This window comes from Perna viridis, chromosome 2 (genome assembly GCF_037379345.1).
Source record: "Perna viridis isolate PV_CMFRI_1.1 ecotype Kerala chromosome 2, ASM3737934v1, whole genome shotgun sequence".
Taxonomy (NCBI): Eukaryota; Metazoa; Mollusca; class Bivalvia; order Mytilida; family Mytilidae; genus Perna; species Perna viridis.
In genome coordinates this window covers 65,361,251-65,386,044 of record NC_142446.1, presented here as the reverse complement: position 1 = coordinate 65,386,044, position 24,794 = coordinate 65,361,251, and the positions used below count along the sequence as shown (strand labels likewise).

The following is a 24,794-nucleotide window of genomic DNA, read 5'->3' as shown; positions in this document are numbered from 1 at the left end:
TTTTTGGATACATCCACACTTCACCAATTTAGTAAACTTTACATAGGAAGCCATTAATTAAGTCCGTATGTGAACCATTAGCAAGTCTACCAGTTCTAAGGCCAGTCAATAGATGGAATCATTTATCATCACTGTATCAGAGGGAAATGGATATGTTTTGTAAATTCTGACCAGGTGTGAGTGTTTGTTTGATCTACCTTTGATCTCATGAGAATACACAAAATGATTGTGTTACTATAAATATATATGTTACAACAGATGGTGCCTATTCTAAAGAATGGCTGCATCAATGGTTTAAATTTGATAGAAAGTGGCTGTCCTGCAGTATTTATACTGCCCTACAAACAAAGTTTGGGTTGTATATAGTAATTGTTGCTTCTGTCTGAGTCTTTGTCTTTCCACATTTCTTGTAAGCACAGCTCATACTACGCCACTCAAAAGATTTTAGTGAAGTTTTATTGGAAGGTTAGGTATCATATGTAGATGTGCATAAAGGAATATAATTGATATATGAGCACTCCAAAGGGAGCTTGTTTCAGTATCTCAGTATCTTACAGTGTGTCTTGAGATGAGAATTAATACTGCTAATTTTTTGTTGTTTATGAAATTGAGAATTATTACAGAAGACATATTTTATAGGGGCTAGTGCTTAGAGGATAAGTCAGGGTTAAGATTCAGTATCTAACAAAACCCAGAAAAAAACAGAAAGCCTGACTAAACAAGACACTTTTTGAAGTCCCTGTGTATCAGTTTAACTTTATTTTGAACCTCTGTAAACCAAACACCTGCTTTTAAGTCTTTCCAAAAGAGACTATGGGTTCAGTTTTGGTAGGTTTTACTATATTGATTTCAATATAGCATTCTTAGTTTCCAAGGATAAAGATCATAATCATTAAGTATTGATGATAAAAATTGTGTTAGTATCTGGTTGCATATGCATCTACTAGGTACCTATAGTTGTGAATCAGATCAGATGTCTTGTTAAATGAAGTAATATATCACTTAGTTAGATATAGCTAGGTGAAAGTTGTTAAGAGTTTCATGATAAAAAGGGGGAGGATGATGGTGATTTATCTTAAAATGTTTAAATGCTGCTATGTTCAGTGCTAAATCTCAGAACAACATTGCAGTTCATTAAGTGACATGTATGCTAAAAAAAAATTCATGAAAAAAGCGGGGCCTGAATCTGTGACATTTCAGGAGCTGTTCAGATTTTGATAAAAATATCAGTGTCTGAGTTTTCATTGTGATTAAAGAGATCAGCTGCCCTATTGATGTGGGAATATTACAGAAGGCAAAAGATAAACTCAGAAATCACTGAACAATGGTTGCTATGATTCCAATCAGCCATGATTTATTATAGTTATGTCAAAATTAACAGCCTGTTTAAATAATGTAAAACGTTTTTACCTCTCAGCCATTGAAGTTTGATTGATATTATTGATGTCCTGATTTTTTCCATGTGCATTGGAAGCACTTAGTCACCCCTCCCCTTCTTTTTTCAAGGTACTTTAGATTTCAATGAGTTTTGTCCTTTTATGTTATAAATGAATTTCTCTATCTTTCAGAGATTTAAGTGTTTTAAAAGTTAATTTACCTTAAGTTTTGTGGTTAACATACTCAAGTCATCTATCAAGGCAATAGAAAATGGGGGACTAGATTTTCAATTATCATATATATAATATAAGAATTTCAGGTATTACTTGTTTTCTAGTAAATTTCAGTTGCAAATGTTTTATGTGTTATTATGTTATCTGATAGATAGTAATATTGAATATAAATGCACCCTGCAGGATCATATTATAATTCATATAAAATACTATGTTTTTCATTGGTCACAAAGATGAATTATTCTGTGTATACCATTCTTCCGTTAAGGATATGTATGATCCAATCAAGCCAAAAATCTTTCTTATAATTTCTGTTTTGTTCTCTGCTTTTTATACTTCCACCAAAAAACTAAAAGATCAGGCATAATTTGTTGAAAATAGATTTTGTAAATGTAAAAAAAATATAAGAAATTTATAAGCAAATGAACACAACAAATTGTAACAATGAATTGTGCAAGGACAAATGGTATTGTTCACTTTCTATTCAAAAATGGTGTATCAGATCATTTTGAAAACTTATCCAGGGTTCCTCAAAAAAAGGGGGGTGCTAGGACATTATTGGCCATATTTTGTCAATTTTACACATGAAAATGACAAATTTTCCAATAAAAAGTGCCAACCTGCACCCCTTGTGGATCTGCCACTGCATTACAATATTACACTTACATTTGTACTACCTACAGCTGTGGCTGCTATACATGTACTAGAACGCTAGACTCAAAATAAGATATGACCCTCCATTTCATCTCAGGCGATATTCTTCTGTGGTAATGTAGTATACCACCTTCAACTGCAGCCAGACTGTGTATAATAATACAATGTGAATTTGAATTTGAATTTAAATTAAAATAGAATATGCTTTGTCATGATGGGAACTAAAGGGGTGGTCATAAATTATTAAAAGACCTTTAGGGTGTCAATATCCTCCTGATATAACCACTGGAGGTAGGGTAATAACCGGTCAATTATAGTTTGATTTGAGAATATCAAGGGTCTTGTAAAAAAATCCAGGATGATCATGGAGTCTTAGACTGTCATAACTTGATGTGTTAAATTGATTTTTTTTTCTGTGTTGGGGGTCATTCAGATATTGGGATATTTTAGTGCAACTTACAAAAACTCATTTTATAAAAATTGATCCCAGTTTTTATAAAATTTCAAAAACAAGTTTCATAGTAAACAATTTATCAATTTCTAAAAAAAATTATCTGTAGGGAATAAATAAGTGTATGTACTAATGTACATGTATATCTGTGTTGACTGTAGCATGCTATGTTTAATGAGACAAGTCATTACTTTGTATATTTATATACATGGCGTAATGCAGTAAGTATAAATATGACTGTCAGGCATCAAAAAATGTTTTAGGCTGGCAAAGTCTTCTAATATGAACTTATCAGGTGATTCATGAGTTATCTTAATATATACAGAAAGCTGCATTGATTAATTCAGACACTGATTGACAGTCATGAGGTTTAGAATGGCCCGACACTCAACATATCCTGATGCAAGTTTGGCACTCCAACTTAATCTGAATTATCAATAGTCTAAAGTTGATTGTCATTGTCCTTGATGAGGGTAAAAACTATGTTAGTGACTGGCCTTTGTGATAAGGGTCTCCTACTTCTGGGTTCATATAGTGACATGTACCTGTATGTACTTTATGAAAGTATAAAAAAAAATACTAAAACTAAAATTCAGCTTCACCTAATAAATAGGAAAATTTTAAAAGAACTCAGTCATGAGTATAAAGTTTTTGTCAACTAAAATCTTATAAGATGGCTAAGCTATAGTACAAAATACCAATACAAAAGTAACAGTTGGATCAAAAAATAAAAAATCTGTCAACCTAGACTAGTTTTTTGTTTTATAGTCTAATTAAGGTCAGGAAAGTAAGAAATCAACCTAACAGTTGAGTTGAATTCTGTTGAAATTATTTCTGATGATTGTTTTTCTTGCAATAGCTAGATCATGACAGAAAGGGTAACCAGTCAATTTATTTCTCCTTTATCCCAACCTTACTTATTAGCTAAATGGATGCATTCCACCTGATAAGAAAGATGACAAGAACTACAGACAGCTTCAATTTTATATTGTTATGATTTGTCTGTGAGTTGCTGTGTCAATACAGTGCCATAAAGAGGACAGTCTTACTTTAGGGTAAAAATCAGAAAATATTTTAAATAGAACTTTGAACAATATTATACATGTAATTATTTCTGTCCCTGCTAGAAAGCTCCAAGATTTTTGTTGATAATTGTGCATCATTTTTTTCCAAAACAATAGACTTACTTAGAAATTCAACTTCTTACCTCGTATTCAACATTGCATCATTGCAGCACACTTATATATGTAACCAACGAGGAATGTCATAATCAAAAATTGCAATCCCAGAATGCCATTGTCAGTTTCTGAATGGTCCATTTACCTATGGGCAATTGTTTTCTTGCCTCCTTTGTTTATGTTTGATCTTTTTCTCTTTCAGGATGTGGGCATACCATGATGAAACATATCTCTACATGCTTTTGGAATTTGTTCCGGGTGGTGAGCTGTTTTCATATCTCAGGAATTATGGCCGATTCAATAATTCATGGTCAAACTTTTACGCATGTGAAATTGTGTGTGCATTAGACTATTTACATGCCAAAAACATTGTGTATAGGGACCTGAAACCAGAAAATTTACTTCTGGATAGGGAAGGACATTTGAAAATCACAGATTTTGGATTTGCAAAGAAATTGGAAGACAGGTGAGTTCAGGATTTGATATACATGTTTTTCTTCATGCAACATATAAAAAAAATGTACTAATTTTATATCTCATTCTAATACAAATGAAAACCAATCGAATTAAAAATAAATTTCTTCACAAAAGCTCTTGTCAGACTGTATTTTTATCAGATTGAATGTAGACCAAATAAGAGAGTGCTGGTTCCTTTCCTGAGTTTACAATGATGCATACATACTTCTTAGCCAAAAGCACAATCCTAAAAATGTTATGATCAAACTAGGATTTCAATTTACTGGTTTAGAATCTGTTGTTTGATATTGTATTAAAAATTTAATGAAAAGAATTAGAAGACAATTTTCAAGAAATAAGCTATTGATCCTATGCAATTTTTAAATGACTGATTAAATTCATTATCCTGAAGGTGGATGATAAAGCAATTTTATTGGATTATTTATTACTGTGAAAGCACTATTGTTCGTGGGGTACCAATTTTCGTAGATTTCGTGGGTAAGGTAAACCACGAAATTTGATTCTCAACAAAAAGGATTATTTACTTGAATTGCATGACAGGATCATCAAAACCACAAATTCAAGAATCCATTAACTTGTGTTTTTCCCCTAAACCACGAAAATTGATACCCACAAATATAAATACTTTCACAGTAGCTCAATTGGGCGACTGCTATTGATGCTTTTACTAGTCTTCTCTAAATTTTACCAACCAGTCAGGCTATAGGGTTGATCTTAGTATAGGACCCTGGCTGGGTTGTTAAATAGTAAGAGATATGAGGAAAAGTACCATATAAAAACAAAACTTGATTGTGTAAGTAAACAGTTAGTAGGACACTGTCCTGCAATATTTGTTAATAAACTGGATAACACATAAATCTCAAGCTGCTATCCATCTAAGAATCATGCAGGAATGATAATCTATGGGTTTAACAATTTAATTATCAGTAATCTGTACCTTTTTTCTTTTGATCTTGTTTACAGATATTTTTCTACCTCTGGTACATGACAAAATATTCAAAAGTAACAGTCAGAACATTTGGAGTGATTGTGACGTCATTAAGCCTTTAGAGTTTCAAATGGAAATGACATCACACACCAACAATTAAAAGTTGCACTACTACTGGTAGATTTTTGCTTAAAGGATCAAAATGCTATTTTTAGATTACTGATAAACAGAATGATGGATACTTGTGATTTTGATACTGACAATACATGTACATGTATCATTTGGAACATCTCAACTTGCCTTACACGTTTGCTGAGATATTCAACATGATATTGAGAGTATCAAAATTGAAATTATTATTCTCTATTTTGTTGTTTAGAATGCTTCAGAAAGTTCAGAGTATTGAAGGTTATGCAAAATATCATATAATGTTCATAATTTGTCTTCTAGGTGCTGAAAAAACATAAATAGAAGGCATTGTGATTTTTTCTTTTAAAGGGAGATAACTCACATTTTATCAACCTAATCTATTTCAAATTTCCCTGCAAATAACTTTTTATACTTTCTTATGAAAAGTCATTGTCAATTTCAATATATAATTAAACTGCCTAAAGCTAACTCTTGTCAAAAATTAAAATATGTGATCCTTTTTTGAATGAATCACTACATTGAGGCTTTGCATGATTCTTACAATAACTTCTACTTTTAAAATTTTTATTACTGGTTTAAATTTGAAAAGCATGTCTTTATATGGAAAGGTGTACTTATTTCTCAAGGCTAAGTGGCAGATATGAACATACAATAAAAAAGCAGGATGTCAGACTTTGTGGGAATATAGAATTGACCTTGAACTGACTATTTAAGTACTTAAATAACTCAAAAAGAAGTTTTCGGATAAAAAATAGTCTAGGTTTCGGTCAGGAAAAAAAAAAGGATGTCGGTTTCCTGCTTCTTTACTTACCCTATTTTTGCTGTCTACCTTCAACATTTTATGGCCATTTTGGTTCAAGCATCAATCAAGTCTAGATGGTTATGTAACATGAAATTGTTTTTGAGAAATAAAACAATTTCCCTACCTGCCTACCCTATTTTTTTCTTGCTGGTTGCATTGGAAACAAGTTAGTTTTTGACCTCATATCCTTTAATAGAGTGTTGTCAATTTTATGCATTTTGTGAAAACTTTCATTTTTTTGGAAATTTGAAAGTTTATACTGTGTATTTTAAACCTGAACATGTATAGATACCAGTACAACATCATGGTCATGATATTGCTCATAATGGAACCTTTTATGAGTAATATTTTCATAATTTTATGCTGTTTGTTCAATTAAGTACTATTTTCAGATATTCACTGTTTCAAATTTTACATTTTATTTTTTGGTCTTCATATATACTGTAAGCATATTAATTTCTGAGGTGTTCTAAATATCGTTTTTTTGTTGTTTTTTTTTTGTGATGGACGTAAAAGTGCAAAAAATAGTACCCCTGAAATCAATTTTTAACACTTTATAACTGTAATCATTTTATGAAACTGCGAAAATTGACACCCATGAATATATTCCCTTAAAAGAATCCACGAAAATTAAAACATATACAGTACATGTTTAGTTACAATAGCTTAATTTCATAATAGAAGCTTTTAAGGAATGCTTTCATTAGGATTTGATACATTCTCCATGTACAAATGTAGGACATGCTTCTAACAGCGGAACTGTATTAAGTTTAAGCTGTGTAAACTTGACATAGTTAAACACCTGTAAAAATATATAGCTTTTAATTTATTTTAAGTGCAACTGGTATAGGAAGTACTTTAAATTAGAGTTCCTAGACTGTATTTTGAAATGTTAGAATCACAAATTTCAGTTAATTGAATCTTATTTTTAGAAAATTTTGTTTGAATCATGTATCAAGCTTTTAAACTTATGTTACATTTAGAACTGTAAAAACTAAAACCTAGCTGAAAGGGTTTGTTGCTTTTAAGGACTAAAAACAAATTGTGATTTAAACAAAAATGCATTTGTAGTACATTTCCTTAAATTTTTTAAGTAGCTGTCTTTGTAAGAATCATGCAAAATGTGAAAAATGTGATACACCACAAAAAGGCTACATATTTTTATTTTTGAAATTAAGTTGTTTTATGGGTCTATACTATGAAATGTGTAATTATTCATTCAAATCTATCTGCTCTTAGGAGATAATCAACAATGAGAATCCAATAGATTCTGTTATATTTGAATGTCATTTACAGAGTTATCTCCCTTAATTTTGAAATCTACAGTGCATTCTATATAATTTTTATCTCCTAAGATCACTGGATATATGGGAAACCTGATTAAGCATATATAGGCAGATACATGTAGAATATAATTCAATGGTACAATTCAGTAATTCAACTTCAGCCCTGCTAAACAGGGTAACTGGTAAAGTATGTCTTAACCAATCAGGGACATTATGAACAATAGCAATCCCAGAATTCCATACAGTTTCTGAATCTTTGACTCTTTAAAAATTCACAAGACTCCAGGTATTGGGTTGTGTGGTAAAAATAAATGCCCAAAAAACCTGCTTTGTAATTTCAATACCAATATTATTAGAATTATTGTCTGGAATTAATAACTTTATAGATTCTACAAGACAAGATTGGAACCAATCCAAATCGAGGTTTTATGTTAAGTACAAGTCCATTTGAACTTCAGGCACTACTATTCTAGAGGTGATTGACATTGTAGAAAAAACCCATTAAACAAACGATGCTTTGTTGATCTACATACACTATATTTTCACTTAATTCTTCATCCACTAAAAATTCAATTAAATCAAACCACATCAAGAAGGACAACTCTTTCAAAATGCCAATTTCACACATAAATTCAGTCTGCTGTGTAAACTTCAGACAACAAGCCCCTACCCTTAATCTGAAAAGAATTTCATATAGGATTTATTGGCTTGGAAGCTATTATCTCCTCTGAAACTACTCAACAGATTGTAACCAAACTTTGTATGAATATTCCTAAGGGTATTTTTAATAATCCTTGTCTAAATTTTATTTACAAAGGTGCAACAACCAAATGACACATTAAGACTCATTATGTAGTCTGTAATTGTTTCTGAATGAGAAATTAAAATGAATTCAGTGAATATTTGACATGCATGAATTACCCACTGTATGATGTTTAGAAAGACTACTAACTTAAAACCTGGTAATCTGATTATTAATTAAACAATGACCATTTTGTTCCAAGGTTTGAATCTCTTTTGTTATAACAGGAATGATATCTTTTGTGTTTAACCTTAATGAATGGTTTATATCCTTTGAAAAGATTTAAATTGTGTCAGTAAAGAATTGGCTGACCTGGGTTAAAGGTTAATTTGTTCATGGTTTCAGATAGTGCTACAATACTTTTTGGAAATATTATGCAATGATTTTTTTAAGATTGAATTAAAATGACTTTCTAAATTATATATTTTATGTAATTTTCTACGTTTTGAGTTTTATCAGATTTTATATCCCATTAAGACTTTAGCATATTAGTTTTTTTTTAAGTCTAAAGATTGAAAATAAATATCTTTCTAAATTTATATATTTTATGTAATTTTCAATGTTTTGAATTTTATCAGATCTTATATCCCATTAAGGTCTTGGGCATATCAGCTTACAGTTGGTCCTTCAGTTTGTGCTTTTGTTTGTTTTTCTGGGCATGTTTTTCGTCAGTTTTTCAACTTGAGATCCTTATCAGGAAAAATTTGTGATATTCTCCCAATACATTTAAAAAAAAAAACATCACACCTAATTAGCAGTCATACATGTACAGGTATTCCAATTGTTAAATTGTTCCCTTGCCTTCCTATATCATAAAAGTACCCTGTTCATTATTGCCCCTTCTCTCAAACCACCAAATGTTCTATGCAACTACTTCGCTCATATTTTTCTACTTCCCCTAGCATTGAATGAGTCTTCAACAAGGTGATTTTTGAAGTGAAAGAGTATAAAGAGTTATTTATTTTCATTGACAGACAAGTGTAATATATTTTATCTGATATCAATAAGACACACATTAGAATTGAACAAAAATGTATTTGAATAAGCACAGAAAAAGTAAATGGAATTTGATAAGGAATGAATTAACACATGTTTAAATGCTGTTATTTGACTGGTAGATATATCTGATTTATAAACTCTCAGATTTTGAGTAGTCAAAATATTGCGTTTTTATCAAGTGATTAAATATATTACTGTCCATTGATAATGTTCTATATGAGAAATCAAAAGGAGGAAGTTGAAATAATTGGAATTCATAAATTGATGAAAAGCAAATGAAATACTGCTGTAACTCAATGCTTTTTCTGATGTATAATACTTACAGTGCATAACGGATGTGAAGGGGAAGATCAGTGGTGGATCCAAGAAGAGGGGGTCTGGGGTTTGGAAGCACTTAACTTAGAAGAAATTGTTTATTTTAATTTCTTGTGCAAAATTGTACAAAAAATGAGCAAATGATAGCCTAGAACCCCCTTTTTAAAATCTCTTAATCATCATAGAAATATACATTCACTTCTCTTCAGTCGGTTTTCAGGGTTTGACACTAGTTTTTCTTGCTAGGTACCCCACAGGACTGTTTGGTAGATTAATAAATTAGTCCTTAAAATAATTGTGCGGTCCTGTCCTTAGGACTAGTAAAATTTTAAGAATAAACTTAAGTAGCCCATAGGACTACCAGTTAAAATTTACAAGGTAGTCCTCTCTCAAATTAGGTAGGCACAGGACTACCGGACCACTGTTAGTGTTGAACCCTGGTTTTAGACATTGGTTAAAGATTTAGTCTTCTATTTTAGTTTTAATTTTAGTCAATTGCTGTTATAATCTCCGTTTATGTCATTCTGTCTTTGTGTCTTTAGCTCTGAAATTAAGAATAATGATTTGATAACACTTGCCCTTGAATACAATGTATATTTCACACAAAAACAAACACAGTATAATGTACTATAATTGGTAAAACTATATGCATGAAACTTTGTTTTGACAAGTATTTGGATGAAAACATGTAAATGTCAATGCTATCTGCATTACATGTAAGACCGTCTAAAACAGATAACAGTGGTCTACTAATCACTTTCTCAGTCCTTGAAATGTTTTTGTATGATTATATATACTGGTTGTTTTTGATATCATGGTTACATGTACATGCAGGATTTAGCATTAGTGAAGATTTCATGCTTAAAAGATGCATGTTTGCTAGTTTCTGAGAGTAAATTGGTACAACAAGAGTTCAAATTATAGAGGATCTGGGTTCATGACATGTATGTAATCATTGGAAAGAACTCTTTTACTGAGGTTCTGGACTGTCTATTATTTATACTGAGGTGCTGAAAAATGAAAAAGAACCTAAAAACATATTTTTTCTTTTTACCCTCTGATTTAAACATCATGTTATAAGTCTTTGACTTTTTAATTTTCAAAATCTAAGGCTACATCAAGTTAATTTGTAGATTCTCATCCACCAGCAACTGAAATAATGGGATGGGTGGGAGGATTTTATTTTTTATTTGTTATAAAATCATACATACAAAGTAACAAAAGCAAATGAGCAACTGTTTTAAAACTTAAAATTTTGCTCTTTCAAGTCAAATGAAGTTTAGGTGGTAATTTGCTTCTTTCTCGTTGTGTGTGTGTGTGTGGTTTATTTGGTTTCTCTGTTATTAAGCAGTCTCTGTTTTCATGTCTTGGGTGTCATCATTGTTTGTACAGTGGTTAAATCCTAAAATGCTTATTCTCCTCCTTAAACATCCTTTGTTTATGTTATAATTTTGCAGAGTTTAATGGAGGTAAATCAATCATCTTCCAATTTCCTCTTCAAGGATTTATTCAAGGACAACTCATATGAGAAGCTAATAGCTTTTTCAAGACTATTTAATTCAAAATAGATTATAATGTTTAAAGAGAGAAAAAAAAACAGTTTATTCCAAGGTTGCACAATTGCGTGATTTTATCATTGGAGGACATTTAGTGTTACTGGCATATGTACCAGTATACAAATGTACATATAATGTCGAAATAGACTTTAAACTTTTTGTCAGTTCTTTTGTATTGCCTACAATCATGCAATCTGTTGAATTTAAACTTAACTGTTCTTTTATTCAATGTTATTCAATGTTTAATTAGCCATTCAGTTGCATTAGTCATTGGAATTAAACTTACCAACTTGCCAAATGAACTAGAAGTGATCGCGTAATGTTGTGTAAATGATAAAGCTTTAGTGACCAATAAATATATATGTCTGTTTAAGGTTACAACGTGGTAGTCAATAGACCAGAATTTATCTGGCACTAAAAGGATAAAATATGCTATTGTTGAAATTCATTTTCTGACCTTTGATTATGTTTTGCATAATATAAAATTTCAAAACCCCATTGAATCTAATCAATGTTAAATCTTTTTTTTTTATTTGGCAAATTGTAAAAGCCTTCTCTTCATAAATTTTAGTTTCTCAATGCTTATTGGCAAAACATACTCTTCATAGCTTGTAAAAAGAATTGGAGCACAGTGTGTATAGTTCATTCCTACTGAATTTTGATTTCCCTGTAATAGATAAAAAAAGTACTAGTACTGCATATATATACTGTAAATGTACTATTGTTTGGGGGTACCAGTGGCTTTTGTGGGTAAGGTAAACCATGAAATTTGATTCCCAACATAAAGGATTATTTATTTTAAATTGTATGACAGGATCATCAAAACCATGAATTCAAGAATCCATGAACTTGTGCTTTTCCCCTAAACCACAAAAATTGATACCCACAAATATAAGTACTTTTACAGTAATTGTAATTTTTTGAGGAGTTCAGCCTAGGCCACTGTAGTTTTTCAGTTATGAAGATTTGCAAAATCTGAAAACTAATTTTAAAAAATATATACAATTTTTGTACCATTTTCATCGTCTGACCTGAAAGGACAAGATTCATAAAATGTTAACATCATACCCTTAATCATCATAGTGCGATCTATTGTAGGGGATATTTGAGAATTTTGAAGTCAGTCCATCCAAGACTCAATTTGTAGTTAAGGATGTTGAAAAAACCTTTTGAGCAGCATTTTATTGTTGAGTTTTACAACATTTATTGTGCAAGATGTGAAAGTACTTAAATTTATGGGTACCGATTTTCGTGGATTAGGTAAGAAATACAAGTTGATGGATTCTTGATTTCATGGTTATGAGATTTATTAATGGAAATCTCTTTTTCGTTGGGAACTAAACTACCTGGTTTGGCCTACCCATGAAAACCACGAAAATTGGTACCCCATGACCAATAGTACTTTCACAATAGCCGTCTTTCTCTACTGATTTGCTCAGTTAAGACAATACATTTCTATAACCTATTTCCAAAGGTCTGATCTTTCCTTCTCTGAACTATAATACATAAACATATATTTGAGAGGAGGATAAAAGATCTTCTTTTGATACAAAATAGGCCATTATCAGCTGTTTGTTTTGATAACTTTCACTGGCTTTAAAGTTAAGGTGAACCTTAATAATTTGCCATTCAGACAGAATAAATATTATCTTCTCTATCATGGATTTCTGTTACTGCTGAGAGCATCAAAAGAAGGTGACAATTATATAAACATTCAGTGTAAGTGTTCGTAAGAATCAGGCAAAATGAGAAAAATCAGAAACATGCATGTCAAAACCCCACCGATCTGATAATAAAATATCACTTAAGGATGTTTTCTCTATTTAAAAGACCATTATTTGATTTCTGCATCACTGGCTTTGCTCAGAATTTTGTCAACAGAATCTTAGAAAAATGAGGTCTTTGACAGAGATATCTGCCCTTGAAATGTTCATTTTCAATGCATTTCAATGAAATTGTAACTTACTGGTCTAGCATGATATGGAAAATCTTGTTTTTTTTTTTCATACCATGTTTCACCTACATGTACTGTCTGATTTTTACAGGGACTGACACTTAATAAAAAAGTATGTAGTAGATAATTATTATATGTTAATGTATGGTAACTTTTTTTCTATAATACAGCTTCTTTTAAGAACAAGGCTGCAGTGCTTTAACTTTTAAAGTACTTATGTCTTAACAATCTCAAGTTAAAGGTGATTCCAATTGCTATGTTTATGATAATGTGGGAACAAATCAACTTTTGTTCAAGCTTGCATCTGTCTGTAGTGCCTAGGCCACTATAGTTGTTCTCATGTTCCTATTTTGGAAGTTTCATAAAAATGTTTGTAGTAAAATCCTACTCTTTTTACCTACATGACTCTCACATAATGAAATAATGCTTTAATCTCAATTTCTCACAGATGTAAGCTAAAGACAAATAAACTGATTGATCTGAAGATGTCTATTTGTCTTGTTTGTGTTCAATTTGAAACACTGGAACTAAGAGGGTCAAGGCAGAATTATATGAGGTTAATTCCCCCATTGCCAATTCATATCCATAAAAAATCTTAGATTGGCAATAAAAAGTACCAGGGTACATGTAGGTGATGTAAGATCATAGATTGAAACAGGTCTAGTACCCGCCCGTCATGTTTAGGGGTACCTACTTAGTGTAAAGTAATCATTGTTATTTAGACTATGCTCTATGAGGATACACACGTTGAAAATGTGCACCTCCTATTATCGAGAAATTTGATTAGTTTTTTCCTACATTTTTTGGCATATTGAACTTAACCTTTTTTTCAGCTGTATAATATGCTATCACAGTATATTATTTTTGGAAATTTGTAACTCACACTATATTGTTTTAACTTGTTTAGTGTTTATATACATATTGAAGACACTCATTTGCTGAAAATTATTTGACATTGACAAGGGTCCAGACATGCATGTATTGGGTTTGTTTTCTTCTATAAGGTCTATCTTTGTTTTCCTTTTAAAATCCAAACAAATAATATTTAAGCTAAAGTCATTCAGGTGAATTCAACCTATAACTTTTGTATTATATGGACAACTTCCTATGAAAAAACTCACCCATACAATAGATATATATACAAATAGAGAAAACTTTTTCTAGGTCATTCAGTCCTTTTTATCTTTGATAATGACCAAATAATGAAGGTCAAGGATGAAGTCATTGAGATGAATTCAACCTATTTCCAAGACATCTAAAAAAAACTTCACATACAATAAATATACCAACTGAAAAGACTTTTTATTCTACTTTGACACTGACCCAGTAATGAAGGTCAAAGCTGAAATCAGTTGTGTATTCCTCTGCCAAAACATCACTCTCCAATGAAAATCTAGACTATATGACATAAATACAGTATACAAAAAAAATTGAATAGAGGTCTTTTGTGTTGTTCAGTCTAATTTCCTTTTTCTTATTTTGATATTATTACTAACCATTGAATCAGTGAAGTGATTTCAACCGACTACCAGAACATCCCCCCCTCAATAATCTTGTCTATCTCTTTGTTAATTAGGGGTGCAGTACCTACCGACCTTACAAATTGTAAAAGTTGCACATCTAACGAGGATGTCTTGTCTTGATGCCAACACTAATCATCTAATGGTTTTAACAGTAGGGATTAGTTTGTCTGTGGTAGAATCATATTTGTCAATTTATCTCGTTTTAACTAAAACAACACATGCATACAGGTACAATTTGTTTACATTCTGCGCAATGATAAATTTTATAATTGATGATGCACTGTAAATGTACTTTTATTTGGTGGGATACCAAATTTTTTTGTTGATTTCCGTGGACCAATTAACTGTAATGATAGTGTGAGGTTTGGCGCACTATAAACCTGGTTCAACCCACCATTGATTTCCGTCATAGACAAGTCCAGTCCAGACCATTGTGGTTATTTCCAACTTTCTGGTTTTTGCCTTGATATTACCATTTGTTATATGGACATCCCTCATTTTCACTATTGCCCGAGTTTATGCCTATAAGTTTGGTAATTTCTTTAATGAGTTCAACTTCTCAACAAAATTCATATTTTCTTAAAAAGTTCCGACTGTATGTATAAGATCTGCAAATTATTTCCTATTAAAAAAAAATCTGCTAACACATAGTTGATCCTTTATTTATACCACAATCATTTACTCTGTCCCTCTGTTCATGCCCAGATGAAATGTTTATATATTTGATGTATGACCTGTTACTGTGCCTCCCCTTGCCTGAGGCTTAAACCATATCTACTTCCTGTTTACTTCCTGACAGAATATTTAATGGTGGGGTACTGGGTGTACTTCATTTCATGAAGTTACCTCTTGATTTTTGAATACATATAAATAAAAAAATGACCATTGAATATTGTGAAGGAACAAACCTATTTCTTTTGTAGTTGTATTTACATGTACAAAATGTGTATGTATTCAAAAATGTATGCAAACTTGGGGTGGTTATATTTTGTTTGTAAAATTGTGAAGTATTTGATAATAGTGAGGTAGCCTTATAGTGCTATCCTATAAATGTATCTGGGATTCTGGAACATGAATGGCTCAAAATAGTCACAAATGACATACAGAAGTGAAAAGGTTTTGCTTGAACTTTTAAGTACTTAAACTTTTACTGTCAAAGTGTTTATAAAGTTTGCTTTTTTAAGATATTGATAGGTGAAATTTAGTTGAAATGCACTATGGATAAATGGCAGGAAAATTTTCCCAAACTTTTTCCTTATATAAGCAGTCAAAAAATATCTATGTCACCAATGCTTCAGGATAAATTGAAAAAGCTTTTCAGTTGTTTTTTAGATGTATTTGAATGTTTTAGGAAAAAAGACCAAATTGAGAAAAATGATGTGTTACTCATTGCCTGATTCTTCTACAGAATGGTACTTAATACAGGCGTAGAGAAGGTGTTCTAGGAAGTTTTTACATACATATTTTGGATCGTTGTTTCGTAATTTTTTATTTTGAAATCTGATTGCGTAGATTGCCTACTAAAACAAAAACAGTGGTACCTACTTTTTATTAATGAATAATGATTCTTTCGTAGCGGAATAGTCATGAACAACAATTAATTCTATTTATGAAATTACTAATTGCTTTTGTATCTTTGATTGTTGTGAACTTCCTCAGCTAAAATAGTTGCTTTGCAGAGGTGTAAGTTGGGTAAAAAAAATATGTATGTTTTATTGTCATTGTTTCCACAATTGCAATAAGTTACTGTGTTCCTTTTGATATTTAGGGAGAGTTATTGAAGATGAAAGAAGCCCATACTGTTATATCATCAACGATTAGATTGATGATTTAATAATGTCTTAAGAGTTACTATTTATAGCCTCTGTACCCAATTCAAGATGTGGTTGATGACTTTGCCAATAGTTAATTGTTAGTTTTAGCAATGAGTGCTACAAAGTGTATTGGTTAAGTGAAAACAAACTCAGATTATGTAGCAGTGGGCAATGGTGCATCAACTCATTTTGTATTGTGATGAAAGAGAATATCGTCCAGGTGGTCCTAGTCAGTTGAAATGTGCATGAAATTCTTCCATTCTGACTGAGTGATTCAATATACATGTGATGTTTTAATCCCAGTCTGTGATTAAACTTTTGAGAATATAACTAGTGTATTTATACTACGATTTTCTGGGGAAAAACCCATTTCTTGATAAGTTATTTTTCCTCTCTCTATGGCAAGATCCACATTCCTTAATTTTGACAAAGTTTTGTACATACCAGGTACTACCTGTAAATTCCTTATATCCAGAATCCTAATGATTTTTAAGGTCATAGTGCAAAGGTCAAGGTTACTCACTCAACACTTTGTTAAAACTTCATAGTGGTTACAATAGTACTTGATATTGATGTCTTTTGAATAATTATTCTGAGTCAACTTAATTGTCTATCCCTTTGCTTGATGTCAAAGTGCAAAGGTCAAGATTTATTAGTACTTTATAGTGGTTACAGTAGTAAATGATATTTGTGTTTTTGAATAATAATTCTGAGTCAACTTAATTGCTATATAATATCCTATTGCCATAACGTGTTTGTAATAAGAAAAAGAAACAGCAAGCTATGCCATTATTCATAGATCTAAATGTACCTTTGACTCACCTTGTCAATCCTTAACCTTACAGTAAATTCACATGCACGTCCTTATTAAATTCATTACTGAGAATACATGACTATCAAAAACAAAATCTCATTACAGATTTAATTTCAAAAGAGTACAAATTCATCTATTATATAATGCATTTTCATTCTATCTGACTCAAAAATATTTTATCTGTCACTGAAGGGTAACATTATTGTTTTGGTGTATCACTATAGATAACAGGAAGTTTGTACAAGGCATTTGAATGAACCCATTTTTCTAAAGATGTCAGTTTTGCAGGAATATTAACAGTCCAGACAAATGGATCAATAGACCTGGAAAATCTTGAGCCAGTGTGAATTATCGTTTTGGTAATTTTTTTTCTTTTTCAGAACATGGACGTTATGTGGCACACCAGAATACTTAGCACCAGAAATCATTCAATCCAGGGGACATAATAAAGCAGTAGACTGGTGGTCATTAGGCATACTGATATATGAAATGCTTGTAGGGTAGGTAACTCTTTGTACTGGGTGATTGTAGCTATATGCTCTTTATAAAAATACAGGGGATCATACTTCTTTTTTCCCCTCCAAGTATGTGAGGGGAGGGTAATACCCCTAATGCCAATATCATGGAACATATACTGAAATGCAATTAAATTGATACATTCATAATAGTCAAGAATTGGAAAGGGAACCCTCCATGCAAGTATATATTATATGGAATTACATAACATTTCAGCTAAAGCTTATAAAGGCATACCACCCAAAAATACTGTACTGGGAAGTAGACCTTCACCAAACAAAGTTTTTTTTTCCATGCTGTTGTTTGATAAGCATCCTGAATAATTTCTGCATATGCTTTCTGTTTTATCACTTACTAAAACATTACATGTATTACATGTATGTTTAGATTATGTATTTATGCTTGTCTTATTACAAATATATTCTATTAATCATTAAGATGAAAACATCCACTTTCTGTGAAGTACCTGTTTATTTTGCCAAGGCTCAAAATATTATCAAATTCTGATTTGATTCTCTCTGCATTACTATGCACTGTTTGGTCCTGTTTGTTGATTATTTAAGATGCTGAGGATAGAAAAAATAAACATCTGAGTAAATTTGTTTATACCAATAACAATGACCTAGTTCTTCCCATAACTACATGTAATCAGAACTTGTTTTTCTTGCACTAAAATGAGATAAGATATTTGTAAAACATAACATCTTGTATAAGCAAGATAAAAGACAAATTAGGTACATGGCAGATACATGTACAATGTACTTAGAAGGTAGATACATGTACTTAAAATTTTAATCAAAAAACATAATGTTTACTCAGTGATCTCCCAACGGCCGTATAGCATCACATTGCCGTGATGCTATATTTTTTACCAGGATGCTATCCTAAAAGAAGATCCCTTAGGGAAAATACAAATGTGATACTATAATTTTTAGATGCAAGATGCCATATTGAAATTAAGGGAGATCACTAATTTTTATCCTTATACATTTTTTGTATTGTTCCTTTGATGAAGTTAATTGCTTTGTTTTGGTTAAGAAGTCCATTTGTAGGTATAAATTATATTAAACAAAATGCAATTTCAACAGATGGAAAAATATGCCATTTACATCACAGTTAAAAAGACAATTTTTTTTTCTTGTTTCATTTTTGCAATTTTATGAGTTACACAACATTTTACTAGAATGTGTCATAAGACATTGTTTACTGTATATTTTTGGATTTCCACACTGCTATTTTTACAGACTGCTGATAATTGACAGTCAATAATAGAAAGTAATCTTTGAAATGTGATTAGATAATAAAATTTCTTCTTGAGGAGACAATTAATGTAGCATCAGGCTTCATGATGTAAAAATAAATAGGATTAAGTGAGAATACTTGAGACACTAGCAGTTTTAGGCCAACTGAAATATTTTGGGTTTCAGCCTTCTCTCATTTAACTTTTGGGTGCCTCTATATACATTTTTATTGCCATATCAATAAATAAATAAATCACACCCTTTCATTTTGCTGGCAGTGAACAATGCAAAATGTACCCTCAACACTTTTTTAGGGCAATTTAAAAGGAAAAAAAAAAAATTTCCTCCCACGTTGGTTTTGATGAAAAAAGACATGACAACTAAGAAATAAACTTTGAATGGCCTTTGTGCTCTACATGTATGTATTTTGTTGCATTTTTTAGTTGTATTTTTCAGGTATCCTCCATTCTTTGATGAAAATACATTCAAAATATATGAAAAGATTTTAGAAGGCAAAATAGAATGGCCTAGGCATCTAGACCCAGTAGCTAAGTATGTATTATTTAAGAAAATGTTACGAGCATCAACAAGTGCTTTGAACTTGTAGAAGACTCCCTTTTTAAGGCAGAAAGTAGGCACTACAAATTTTTTTTTTTTCAAGAATTACAAATCTTTTGAATAAATATTGTTCTAAGTTCAAAGTTTAAAAGTTTTATTTATGTAAAACATTAAAACACAAGCTCTAATGAGCATTTAAAACTGACATATATAACAGAAACAATACTACACACAAAACGCACAAGACATACATCATTAAAATACATACAAAGCAGCAAAGCAAGGAAATAAAAACGGCAATAATTCAAGAGACAGATCATAAAAGGAAATGTCTCGCTATGTTCTACCCTTAAATTACATACATGCTAACTGTAAAAATTAACTTAAGACTATAAATAAACTAAGGCTAAAAATTGTCACATGAGAAGACTTACATAGAAATACATACCAGGTAATTGTTTAATGGCAACAGTGTCAATCTTTTATTGCTGTCTCTCACCTTCTCCTCCCAAAACTCCCTCATTCTTTAAAGTTTTTACATATGAAACAGTAAGAAAACTTTGATGTCCGTTTGTCTGTTCCATTCATTTTTTGTGTTAAAACTAAATAATTTAATGGAAATGGTTTAATATTGATATGCAGGTAGAACATGACGAAATATACCAAATGTGTGACTCGTCTGTTTAGCACATCAAGGAAGACCAACTCTAATGCCTGAAGTTAAACTGTTTCTAACTGTAAAATATCAAGACTTTCTATAACATGTCCAAAATTATTTCCTTCCTGCATCCCAGGCTCCTATTGAATTTAAACTGATTTCCATTTAATGTAAAAAATTGAAGGAAGTAATTATCAATATTCAGATCTCTGTAATGTGTTCCTTGTCAATAGAAAATAATGCATTTAATGAAAAAAGATGAAAATTGCTTCCTTGACGAAAAATAATCATGGTCTACTTGTATTGAAAGTTTTTATTACCCAGGAGTAGCCAAAGTAATACTAGAATGCTTCCGTATGGATTAATGACTTTATTTTATTGTACAGTTGGTGTGAACATTTATAATGAGGAGTTTTCTTTTGTTACTCATTATCACTTAAAAAAAGATAGAAATTTAAGATTGAAGAATTTTGTCCTTTTTGATAACATCTTTTTTTTTTTTTTTTTTCTCTGCAAGTGTTGCAATTTTGGGCAGGTATTTATCAGCTTTTTAATTCGTATATATCTATATGCTTGTCTTGTGATAAATATATCACTGCTAAGCATATACTTTTATGTCCAATCAGCCTAAATTAATGTAGACCTTGATGTGTGAAATTCATGTGAAAATCATGTGATATAATTTTGCCTTTGTATTCATTTTCATTGTATTTAAATTTATCTTTTCTGAGGTATGGGACTGAGAAAAGGGTCCAAAGTTGTTTATTGGCCAAAGTTGTGTTAACTCTTATAGTAGTATTCCAGCTAAGAATCATGCAAGAGTAATCAAGGGAACCAAGGTTATAGCGGTAATCAAAAGAATGTAATCCAGGGACAAAGACCAGACATGGAAAACAGACATACACAACAAAGGACATAAAGTAACTAAAATCATACATACAAAGTAACAAAAGTAAATGAGCAACTCGGATTCTACTAAAAACTGGGAGCATGGACCAGGTGCACCAGTAGGGTAAAGGTGATTCATGATTGAAAAGCGTACATATTTTTGTTTTTGATATTTTGTTTAAAATGTTATAGTAAACAGAAATTAACATGTGGCCTTTCATATAACTCTTGTTTTTAGGAGATCTAAATTGTATTGAATGTACTGTAGAACTCAAAATTAAGGGAGGCAACTCATTAAATAACATTTAAATACAGTAGATACTGTTGGATTTATAACATGAATTATCTCCTAAGAGCTGTCAGATTGGAATGAATAATTATACATTTCACCATATAGACCTATAAAGCAACATAATAAAAAATAAAATGTGTAGCCTTTTTTTGGGGTGCATCATACTACAGAATTTGCATGATTCTTACAAAGACTTGAAAATTACAAGGCTTGAATTATAATTCACTTATCTTTATTGGTCAATTGATCTTTTCTATTTCTATTTTATATGATCTTATAATCAATATTTGTATCTAATTCAGATGAAATTTTACAGTGTCCTGGTGATATTTGTACCAAATTAATCACATTACTGTGAAACCTCTCATAACTGAACCTGAATAAACCATAAACCTGTCTATACCAGACAACATCTAAAGTTCCTCAATGTCTTCAGTACTTAATGTCAATTCCAATGAATTTAGAACCTTTCTCAATCAAAAACCTCCCTAAACAGAACAAAATCAGTAATCACAAATTGGGTTCAGTTTACAAAGGTTTCTCTGTTTATTGAACCTATGATTCTATTTAAAGCTAGTAATACACTGTGTGTAGTAATTATAAATCATTTCTATTTTTGTTGGTTTTAATTGTGATTTCTGGTATCACTAATGTAGGTGTTTGTAACAATACTGTTAATTACATTCAATCCTTGGGAGGTCATTGACGTTCTAAAAATTGCAATCTTCCTGTATTACGTTTTGCACCAGTGCATTTATTTCATTTCACTGTAATATCCATTTTTTTCCTAGTAAAGGTTTGTATGAGATACCGGTAAAATGTAATTAGCACTGTCAGAACAATTTGAAATCAATGTTGCTTTTGAAGTTGGAGATTAAAGTTTACCACAATTTTTTTTCATTTTTCAGGGATTTGATCAAAAAGTTGCTGGTCCAAGACAGAACAAAGAGACTTGGTAACATGAAGGTACATTTATATGATACTAATTGTCAAGACACCACTTACGACATTTTACAGCACATGCATTGATAATGTTCATGGAACATGGTTGTCACTTGATAAAATTGGTACATTTATATTATACTAATTGTCAAGACAACACTTACGACATTTTACAGCACATGCATTGATAATGTTCATGGAACATGGTTGTAACTTGATAAAATTACTATCACCTGATGAACTTCCTGAGGTAATTTACTAGACAATTGAGTGGAAGATATAAAATATATCTATTACATTGCCTGATGGAAGTTTTCTCCTTCTCATTTATCTAGCCAATTACCTAAGGAAGTTCAGAAGAATAAATTTTAAATTAAATAAAATTTATTTAATTTATTTTATTTAAAATAAATTTAATTAATGGAAGACTAACTTTATCCCATGAGCTTCATCATTGAATGCACTATAAATAAGGAAAACAGTTAGCATTCCCAAATCAGTAAAGTCAAGGTATGGTGAAAATTTCTAGCAAAATTAGATAATTGACAGAAAAAAAAACTATGAGCAATTCCTCACTAAATTGATACCCCATTCCCCCATTTGATATCTATGCACCTTTTGTCCTTCAAATTGATTTGGATCAAAATCTAAAATAGGAGGTGCTCAATTAGAACAGGTAATATAGATTCTGTGACTGTTTCCTTGAATTCTATTCAGTGGTGTGCGAGGAGTAGTGGATAAGAGGTGGGTCCTTTGTGTAACTGAATGTAGGATGGACACCCCTTTATACTGTAAATGATTAATGTACACAGATTCTGTCAAATGAACATATATATCCACAAGTATCATTTTTGGCGGTGTGAAAAAAGATTATTGTTTTATAGGGTTAAAAATCAATTTCACAGGTATTTTTTTTTTCACGTTTTACTGTCCATCGCGAAAATAGCAAAAATCATATGTTAACAGTATCCCCACTTGTAAGGGTATAATAATATATAAAAGAGGGCACATACTGTAGAATTGGACTTTACAGCAAGCATGTAATATGAATCCTTCTCTTAAAGTGAGCAAAACGCCAACATTCCTCTCTTAGTTCTTAAAAAGGAAAAAACAAATGTCAAATTCTAACAACATAAAAATGTACTGGTACTGACTTAGTGAATGTAGAGAAATTGGATTATAAATCTTCCTGCACTACCGAAAGAAATCAAATCCTTGTTTTTCCTAACTTCAAAGAACAGTGACCAAAAGAAGTGTTCAGCAGTTTAATGAAATGTTTAAAACATGTAGATTAATCAACCCATATGTTGAATATGTATTTTTTAAAGGTGGTATTTTGTGATTTCAGAATAGTACAGATGATGTAAAACGACACAAGTGGTTTAAAAATATCCTATGGGATGATGTGTTTGCCAAGAAATTAAAGGTATTTACCGATATGAATCAATCTGTCTAAATTGTATTCTTTTAAGCTCTACCATTTAAGGACATTTCTAATAACCTGTAAGAGGATGTGGTTGAATATATTAGCATTTTTAAGAATAATCATGCCATGAACCAGGATTATTTATTTTTCATCATGACTTTATAAAACTTAAAGGTGTGAGCTATAAACATTTTGTTTTTGTTAAAATACAAAAGTAGTAAGATCTATACTCTACATTACTGGTTGTTGACCAGGATTTTACAACACATACTTATGTTATTCATTTGGTTACCAGTATACCTTCCTGAGGTTAACTTCCTATCTGACTGAAATCATGCTCTCAGTGCTTCTAAGGTCAAAGGTTAAATTTGTATTGATTACCAGAGGTTAACAATACTCCATTAAAACATATAATGAACTAATGGCTTCTTTTTTTGCTTGGGCACTACTTCACAGACGCAATTTTGAACTAATTCATCCACTTTGTCAAGAGTATTGACAACCTTCAATGTGTAAATTTTAAAAAAATCCTTTTATTCGTTTTAATGGAATAGCCCTATACAAATATTAATGAAGAAATGTTTCTAATTTTTAACAGATTAAGAGAAATAACCTTGTTTGCTACAGTTAAAACTTATAGACCATTAAGATGTTTATAAAAAAGTGTACACTGGCCAAACCACATTGAGTATAACCTGTTAAAAAATTAGAAACATTCCTTATAATTAAATTTCTAATGGATGACAGTTTAAATGCTAGTAATTGATTCATAATCAAAACAATATCTTGTTATTTGAATTACAGAGTATGGGCCAATCAGTGTTAATGTTGTCATGGTACCAAGCCAGGTTATACAATATAACCTGGTTTGCTCAAAGAAAACCACCCAATCAGAAAGCATGTTACAAATCAAATTAAATTATAAACAAATAAATGCAAAAATTGCCAAAAATGGATAAC

General features: G+C 31.0%; 1 protein-coding gene across 1 annotated transcript in view; it reads left to right on the top strand.

Moving 5' to 3' along the window:
* Nucleotides 1-24,794, top strand: part of LOC148626512 (cAMP-dependent protein kinase catalytic subunit 3-like) — a 45,982-nt gene that overhangs the window by 16,246 nt on the left and 4,942 nt on the right. The window contains exons 3-7 of the mRNA XM_088570556.1: nt 4,096-4,359; nt 17,694-17,813; nt 19,527-19,622; nt 22,375-22,432; nt 23,757-23,834. Coding sequence (XP_088426682.1) covers nt 4,096-4,359; nt 17,694-17,813; nt 19,527-19,622; nt 22,375-22,432; nt 23,757-23,834 — 616 coding nt within the window. The remainder of the gene's footprint in view (nt 1-4,095; nt 4,360-17,693; nt 17,814-19,526; nt 19,623-22,374; nt 22,433-23,756; nt 23,835-24,794) is intronic.